The sequence below is a fragment of the Trachurus japonicus genome, chromosome 3 (genome assembly GCF_045865225.1).
Source record: "Trachurus japonicus isolate A0001 chromosome 3, Traja_1.0".
NCBI lineage: Eukaryota > Metazoa > Chordata > Actinopteri > Carangiformes > Carangidae > Trachurus > Trachurus japonicus.
In genome coordinates, this window is record NC_140909.1 from 392,959 (window position 1) to 402,149 (window position 9,191).

The following is a 9,191-nucleotide window of genomic DNA, read 5'->3' on the forward strand; positions in this document are numbered from 1 at the left end:
TCCATCCAGAGGTCCTGCTCCATCCAGAGGTCCTGCTCCATCCAGAGGCCCTGCTCCATCCAGAGGCCCTGCTCCATCCAGAGGCCCTGCTCCATCCAGAGGTCCTGCTCCATCCGGCGGCCCTGCTCCATCCAGAGGCCCTGCTCCATCCAGAGGTCCTGCTCCATCCGGTGGTCCTGCCGCATCCAGCGGCCCTGCTCCATCCAGAGGCCCTGCACCATCCGGTGGTCCTGCTGCATCCAGAGGCCCTGCTCCATCCAGAGGCCCTGCTCCATCCGGTGGTCCTGCTCCACCCAGAGGTCCTGCTCCATCCGGCGGTCCTGCTCCATCCAGAGGTCCTGCTCCATCCGGCGGCCCTGCTCCATCCAGAGGTCCTGCTCCATCCAGAGGTCCTGCTCCATCCGGCGGCCCTGCTCCATCTTTCTTTCTTTTTTGTGTCATTGTCGTGTGAGCTACTGGACTAATTTGAATTTCCCTCCTAGGGATGAATAAAGTATTCTCTACTTCTACTTCTACTAACACTCTAACATCTAACAGCTCGTTGCTTGTTACAGCTCCAACAGCTCTAACACTATAACATCTAACAGCTCTAACATCTAACAGCTCTAACACACTAACACTCTAACATCCAACAGCTCGTTACAGCTCCAACAGGAAGTTCACAAAGAGGAAGTTCACTAAGTTTATGTCTAATAATAAACATGAATAAGTGAACAAAGTCTTTCCTGTTTCCCTGCATAATGCAGATGTGTACAGCTGGAACTCTATTAAACCTCAAACCTTTTTAATTGCACATTTGGAGTTTGGGGAAACGTAATTTCGATCCCCTTTGTAATTCACAGTTACATAGTGTGACTGACAATAAAGTTGACTAAACTAAACTTAACTAAACTAAACAGTTCACAAAACTACAAAATGAGTCAAGTGACGACAAACCAGTTTGTCTTGTTTTTATTATTAATAGTACAAAGAGACGGGGGGTCGAGGCGTCGTAGTGCATCAAGGCCGTTGACGTTTACAGATGCTGTGTGGGGGGGGGGGGGGGGCAAATCATCATCAATTACCATGTCATTATTATTATTATTATTATTATTATTATTATTATTATTAATTATCATACATTATCTGGACCCAGAGACTCCGTCGGTCAGATTTAGTGCAGAAACACGTTGGATTTAAACATTTAACATTCAACATGAACAGGTTCGACGTCCGGGAGCAACAGAGATTAAAACTCTAACGACGACACCGATTCTCCTGCTGCCGAGTCTGAGGCTTCGTTACTGTCAGGGAGTCGAGGTCGGAGGTGCCAGCATCTGATGATTTAGTCCGTGTCTTTGGTTTGTGGTGAACTCGACCGTCTCAGGTGTTTCACTACGAAGCTGAACTCTGTCTGAAGGGTTTTATAACATATAATATACAGCGTTTTCCAAAGCATGTGACCATCTGAAGGGTTTTATAACATATTTAATATACAGTGTTTTCTGTAACGCTGCTGGAGAAAGGACAGAACTCAACCTCAGTCCTTTAGCACTTTAACCTCAGTCCTTTAGCACTTTAACCTCAGTCCTTTAGGACAGCTTCAAACTGTCAGATGTCTGGGAGCGGATGTGAACCTGACCCTGGACTGGAGCGTAAACCGGCCAAAACCAGTTTGAGATGAGCAGCAGTAAAGTAAACCAATAAAACCAATAAAACCATAATTATCTACTTTACTGCTGTGCAATGATTCAGAGGAAATCTATCTGCAACAACAACAACAACAACAGAGAAGACGACGCTGTGACTCAGGGATTCACCGGATCAACAACGACCCAGCAGATTGTTTAAAGGAGGGAAACTCATTCAGAGATAAACGAACAGTGTTGTTGTTGTTGTTGTTGTTGTTGTTGTTGTAACGATCACATGACTGAAACACTTCCTGTCTGAACGTCCAATAAGAACAAACCAACATAAACACTGTGTTGCTTTGGAGAACGGTCAGCGGTGGTGTGATATGTGAGGCGCCGCTCCGTAGCCGCGTAGCTCCGTAGCTGCGTAGCCGCGTAGCTCCGTAGCCCCGTAGCCGCGTAGCCCATAGCTCCGTAGCCCCGTAGCTGCGTAGCCGCGTAGCCCCGTAGCCGCGTAGCTCCGTAGAGCAGCAGTAGGGGGCGCCGCTCTGTAGCTGCGTAGCCCCGTAGCCGCGTAGCTCCGTAGCCCCGTAGCTGCCGTAGCTCCGTAGCCCCGTAGCTGCGTAGCTCCTTAGCACTGTAGCTGCGTAGCTGCATAGCTGCCGTAGCTCCGTAGCTGCCGTAGCTCCGTAGCTGCGTAGCTCCGTAGCACCGTAGCTGCGTAGCTCCGTAGCTGCGTAGCTCCGTAGCTCCGTAGCTGCGTAGCGCCGTAGCCGCGTAGCTTCGTAGCTCCGTAGCTGCGTAGCTCCGTAGCCGCGTAGCTGCGTAGCTCCGTAGCTCCGTAGCTGCGTAGCTCCGTAGCTGCGTAGCTCCGTAGCTGCGTAGCGCCGTAGCTCCGTAGCTGCGTAGCTTCGTAGCTCCGTAGCTCCGTAGCTTCGTAGCTCTATGAGCGTTTAGCGGGTTTGGCGATGAGCTGCCGTTCCCTCTCCAGCTCCTTCTCCCTCTGCTGCTCCTTCTCCAGCGCCTCCTTCTGCTTCTGCTGCTGCAGCTTCAGAGCTCGTTTCTGCACAGACCAGACAAACAAACAAACAAACATCGGCTCAGTCAAACTCCCTCATCCTCATCCATCCACAAACACAACCACCACTCACTGTACAGCAGCGGTTCTCAAAGGTTTTTACAACAAAGACCCTAAACTGACACTAATTAGACCACGGACCCCCATTGGACAAAACTTTGAAGTAAATGCCAGAAATACACAAGTGTTTGTTCTGAGGCTGAAGAATGTTACATTTTTAGTCAATGTACGTTCAAATTAGGGCCAATGGCGTGAATCTTTGGGAAAAAAAGTAGTAACATATCTCAAAAACAATTCTAGAAAAAAGTGGTAAAATTTATCAAAAACAATTCTAGAGAAAAGTTCAGAATAGGACAGCTAGACTCACTCTTGATTGTTCTTATAATAGCAAAATAATAGCACAACACAATTTGTTAGGGGTGAGGTAAAGTGTTAGGAGTAATGTAAAGCGTTGTAGAGCCATTTTCATTTAAATATTAGGACTATTGCAAGTAAAAAAACATCTAAGAAGCATATAAAGTCACTTTTCAGACTTCAGAGTTAAATCTTTTATGTTATCATTTTGAGAACTTTCTTTTTTCTTTCCTTTCTTTTTATTGTAACTGGATGTGTGTATAGTTGTTTTATTTTGAACTTTGTGAAAAGGGCCCAGGAAGACTAGTCTGGTGTTAGTGAGTCGGCTGACGGGGATCCTCAATAAACAATAAAGACTAAAGAATAAAGAATAAAGAATAAAGAATAAAGCGTATAGTACCTTTAGTTTGGTGGTCTTCTCGTGCAGCATGATCATCTCCTTCCTGACGTTGACCAGCTTGTTGTGGTAAACTTTGGCCTCTGTGAACTGGAGACAACCAGCTGCGTTAGAAACATCTGGTTCAGTCTGACACACGGGACGTTCAGCTGCACTAACATCTGGACGTCTGGACAAACATCTGGACGTATCTGAACATCTGAACATGTGTACCTATGTGTACTAGTCCTGATCACATGTTTTTGCCCCCGAGTCCGAGTCATTTTATTTTGAGTACCTGCCGATACCGAGTCTCGATCCGATACTTTCTGCAGTAAAGTTTTTAATGTAGATCAACTGTATCATCCCACTATCTTTCTGTTTTCTGATTTTGCCGGACGTCGGAGCACGGCGCATCAAGCAGCACAGAGCAGGTCGCGTATGACAGGAAATCGCGGGCAAAATACAAAATAAAACACCCGGTTAATTTTCAAAATAAAATACACCATGTTTACAGCGGAGCATATTTCCTGCTTTACACCTTGAAGACGTTGTAATGGGCAGCGACCGGCCTGAAGTCAGCAGCTCGGAGGTTTTCAGACATCATTTCACCCCGGTTACACCATGGAGCAGGAGATAGTGATTGTAAAACCAAGTCAGGTCAGAACCAAGTTGTTTCTCTACTACTCCTCTGGATTAAATTCATTGTTTTTGATTTTGTGGTTCACTTTATGGAAACTACAACCCGCTTTATGGCGAGATCACGTGTTCCCGCTGTGCGGCGGAGCCGCAACAATCAACATCACGGACGGAACCGGTGTGAGTTGACGGAGTCGGAGTACGCAGCCGCTCCGTAGCCGACCCGTTTCGGGATCGTTCCAGTGGAATCCCGGCTTACACACACCGTGGAGCTGTGCGCCACAGACCACGCACAGAAAACAAGCAGCTGCACCGAGTGCGCGTCGCTTTGGGTAATGAGCGCACATGACACACGTCTACAGTAAAGTAATGGGTTTGAAGTGCAGAAGATGATAATCTGAACGCCCCCATCGGCCCGTCTTCGCTGTAGACAGACAGGAAAACCCTGACATGTAGATATGTCATAGAGCCGATTCCTGATCGGGATGTGACGTCTGATTCTGATCGAGTCTGAAACCACGTGATCGACCCCGGTTTCCCATCACGTGGTCGGATCGGGACGTCCCTAATGTGGACGTACTGTATGTGGACGTGTGTGAACGTACCAGAGAGTTGAGGTCCATCAGGGCGTTGCAGTCTCTGAACTTGGTGACCTCCTGGTCCAACGTGTCCAACAGCACCAGCTGGTTCTGTCTGAGAGAGGGAAGAGACAGAAGAGAAGAGAAGAGAGAGAAGAGAGAGAAGAGAAGAGAAGAGAAGAGACAGAAGAGAAGAGAAGAGAAGAGAAGAGAGAGAAGAGACAGAAGAGAAGAGAAGAGAAGAGAAGAGAGAGAAGAGAAGAGAAGAGAGAGAAGAGAAGAGACAGAAGAGAAGAGAAGAGAAGAGAAGAGAAGAGAAGAGAGAGAAGAGAAGAGAGAGAAGAGAGAGAAGAGAAGAGAAGAGAAGAGAAGAGAAGAGAAGAGAAGAGACAGAAGTGAGTCAGCTGGTTTTGTCTGGTTGGGATAAAACAACACGAAGAGAGGGTTAGTAGATGTTGGTGAAGAGCATGTGAATGTTCTCCATCAGACCTTCTGTCACAGCCGTCTTTCATGTCGTCTCTTTTAAACGGTGACGTCGTCCCGCTGCAGAACAGATCTACAGGTCTACAGGTCTACAGGTCTACAGGTCTACAGGTCTACAGGTCTACAGGTCTAAAGGTCTACAGGTCTACAGGTCTACAGGTCTACAGGTCTACAGGTCTACAGGTCTACAGGTCTAAAGGTCTACAGGTCTACAGGTCTACAGGTCTACAGGTCTACAGGTCTACAGGTCTACAGGTCTAAAGGTCTACAGGTCTACAGGTCTACAGGTCTACAGGTCTACAGGTCTAAAGGTCTACAGGTCTACAGGTCTACAGGTCTACAGGTCTACAGGTCTAAAGGTCTAAAGGTCTACAGGTCTACAGGTCTACAGGTCTACAGGTCTACAGGTCTACAGGTCTACAGGTCTACAGGTCTACAGGTCTACAGGTCTACAGGTCTACAGGTCTAAAGGTCTACAGGTCTACAGGTCTACAGGTCTACAGGTCTACAGGTCTACAGGTCTACAGGTCTACAGATCTACCTCCGTGTTTTAATAAAGTCACTGAGCTGGTTTCTGACTGGCCACCGTGTGGTCCCAATCATTTTGCTCTCCTCTGTGTGAGACTTTGCACTTTATCTGATGCACTTCACTTGACCACTATGTTCTTAACAGTGTTATCTTGGATTTTGTATTCTGTGTTTTAACGGTATTTCCTATATTTATCTCTTATATGATCACAATTAGTGCATATTTTATTTATATTGTTATTTATAATGATGCATTGTCACTATATGTCATTGTGTTGTATGTTTTTACCTTTATGTGATTCTATGAGCTGCAACACAAACTGCTCTTTGGGGACATGAAATAAACTGAACTGAACTGATTTCATCAAACAGGTAGAAACTCACGTGAGCTCCTGCAGCGCTCGCTTGGAGCTGTGCAGGTCTGGAAGGTAGTGGGACAGGAAACCCTCAGAGAGTCTGTCTACGGCCTGATGGTCCACCTCAACCACCTCTAACGGCTCTAAAGAGTCCTGCTGGACCGGGACCGAGTCCTGGACCGAGTCCTGGACCGAGTCCTGGTCCTGCTGGACCAACGGCACATCTGGAAAACACACAGAACAGAACCAACTTTGTCTTCCCACAGAATCACTACAAACCTGAAATACAGAAATGTTACTTTTCTTTTTTTATTGTGATTTTCATGGTTCACATGTTCTTTTACATCTCACTTCACCAATCTCATCCATTCATCTGTAAATGACATCTGAATAGCTCAGTAATACGTCCACGATTGCATTGACAATACAGATATGGATGATGATTGGTCCTCCCTCAATCACACAAAAGATGAAAATAACAAAATACAAACATTTAGAACGTAACTCTTTAGGCTTAGAACAAGAATGCTGCGGTGCACATCTGTTCTACTAGAGGAAAAAATAAAAATAAAAATACTGATGCATATGGGTTGACAGAAAAACATAGATGAGGAAAGGAAATGATATAAGACCTGGTACTAGACAAACGATGGACGAACCGGAGTGACATATTATCTAATCCATCTTTCCCATCTTCTCAAAAACAGACCCTGTTTTAGCCTTATAGCAAAAGTAATTCTTTCCATTTTAAAAATGTTATAAATGATGTCAAACCACTCGTCCACTGTAGGTTTTTCTAGTTTTAGCCACTTCCTTGTTATAGCTTTCCTAGAAGCGGCTCTTAAAATCTGAAACAAATATCTGTCATTAGAGGAGACATTTTCTGATGGTAAAACTCCTAAATATAATGACACAAACTCAAAGAAATGTTACTTGTCATGTCTACTTTCATTGTGTAAAGTTTCATTGTGGTAGGAGTAAAGGGAGAAAAGAAGCTTATCCAGGTGTATTTTGGGCATATTCCATTAGTGTAAGGCTCATTTGCATATTCATATCCGTTTTCAAAGAAACTTGTAATACAAAAAATGTTACATTTCATGGATACTTTCATTGTGTAAAGTTTCATTGTGATAGGAATAAAGGAAAAAAATAGCCCCATTGTGGTGTATTGTTGTCGGCACCATAGACTTTATACAGTAAATCAATGTTGGATTGATGAGAATTAAACATATTTCTCCAACTAGGATTTCTTAGGACTTTTAGTTCGTTGTTCTGGACACCTCATAGAAATGATGTTGGTGAAAAACCTTCTGTGACAATTAGTCTGTCGGACTAAACACTGTTTTATCTGGACTATAGAGTCAAAAACAAACTGAAACCAAAACACAACGATGATCGAGATACTGAAAGAACTCGTTAAACGGTTTAAAGCTGTGAGCAAAAACACAACACAACACACACTGAAACAACACACACACACACACACACACGCAGCTACCTTCAGTGTGTGTCGGTCCTTCCTCTTCCGGCGCCTCTACCTCCATGAGTTCTGGTTCTGTGGACCCAGACTGACACACACACAACTATCCATTACAGAAACACATCACACCATCAACACAATAACAACAACCATAACCACAACAACTCACAACCATCTACGAGACAAAACAATACAACCAACACATACATATGACTGGACCTGATTCATTCCCACAGAGCAGCTGTTACCATAGTAGTGACATAATCAGATGTTCAGAAACATACGAAGAGTTCATTTGCAAAAGCAGATAAGTGCCATTTTGAAAAAAAAAATGAGCTGAGGCTTTGTAATTATTCTTTTCAATAAAACTGTATTTTTTTGGGGTATGTCTGTTTTGTTACATCTCAAAGTCACTCAACTTTGGTAGTTAACCCTATCTGCTTTTGCAAATGAACTCTTCGTATAATGACATTAAGTTACAGAAACACCGATACACAGCAGACTGAAGACATCTCTAGTAGCTCAGACCAACTGACTGGACCAAACAGCTTCAGATAGACTCTGATAGACTCTGATAGACTCTGATAGACTCTGATAGACTCTGATAGAGGCTGTTTGACTGATACATGTTCCTCTATACATCTTTACATCTGGGTTTGTTCTGTTCTTGGATAATATGTATCACCATGGTAACTATACATTACCCTGCTTTTCATGTGTGGGTCTAAGGTGAGTTTACCCTCCGCAGCGTGGTGGTGTCTGGTTGTGTAACAGGGTTCATCTGAACTGAAACACAGACGTGTGTATAGAAGCTGTGGCAGCTGAACATCTGGACCGTCCAGAGGAAACATCAGCTGCTCCGTGTGTGTGTGTGTGTGTGTGTGTGTGTGTGTGTGTGTGTGTGACACGGCCTCGGTTTCCATGGTGACTACCTGAGTCCTGGTCCTGGTCCTGGTCCTGGTCCTGGTCCTGGTCCTGGTCCTGGTCCTGGTCCTGGTCCTGGTCCTGGTCCTGGTCCTGTGGAGCCGTTTCTCTGGATGAAAACACCGTTAAAGTCCTGGTTCTGCTGCTGCTGCGTCGGACCAGACGTCATGTGACTGCTGCGTCATCACGTGACTGCTGCGTCATCACGTGACTGGCTGCGTCATCACGTGATTCCTTTTTTTTCCAAAGCTTTATTTCAATTCACAATGTCAGACATTTCAATTTGAAATTAAATTCACTTCGATTTCCAAAGAACTCAAATTTTGAGGAAAAATCATTTGCTTGCATTTAAAACAGTACCAGCTTACAACATATCAAACAGGTAGAATAAAATAAAATAAAATAAAATAAAATAATAATTACAGGGGTTGACATTTCAAACATAGTGCTTCGAGCTGTAAACTCAAAGAGCCAGAGACTGTGACATTGTTTCATACAACTCATAAAATAGACTTTTTTTTTCAAAACTTTGTTTCACATGACAAAAAACTGTTTTTCATAGTAAAATGCAATTTATAAAGCACATCTATATTATATTATATTATATTATATTATACGCCAGGGGGATAAATTCCCCCAAGTTTACAAAAAAATGTTCAAGTTTTCACATATATTGAAAGTCTTAATGGCTTTCTGGTTGCTTGAGAATGTAATGGAGGTTATGTGTTGCTTGAGCTAACCGCTAAGAGCAGTATAAAGGAAGGTTTTTTTTTTTTAAATGAACT

At 44.2% G+C, this 9,191-nt stretch overlaps 1 protein-coding gene across 2 annotated transcripts; it reads right to left on the reverse strand.

The window, feature by feature from the left end:
- Positions 1-2,338: 2,338 nt before the first annotated feature.
- Positions 2,339-8,558, reverse strand: bloc1s6 (biogenesis of lysosomal organelles complex-1, subunit 6, pallidin). Of its 2 annotated transcripts, none has more exons than XM_085773051.1 (6): positions 8,415-8,558; positions 7,501-7,570; positions 6,031-6,226; positions 4,663-4,750; positions 3,443-3,529; positions 2,339-2,673 (listed from the first exon to the last, which is right to left on the reverse strand). In XM_085773051.1, exons 2-6 carry the CDS (start codon positions 7,544-7,546, stop codon positions 2,554-2,556), a joined length of 537 nt encoding a protein of 178 aa, XP_085629177.1. In that variant the 5' UTR covers positions 7,547-7,570; positions 8,415-8,558; the 3' UTR covers positions 2,339-2,553. The 2 variants fall into 2 exon arrangements, with proteins under 2 accessions (XP_085629177.1, XP_085629178.1); XM_085773052.1 differs by having other exon boundaries at positions 6,031-6,200; positions 7,487-7,570.
- Between the last annotated feature and the right edge of the window lie 633 nt (positions 8,559-9,191).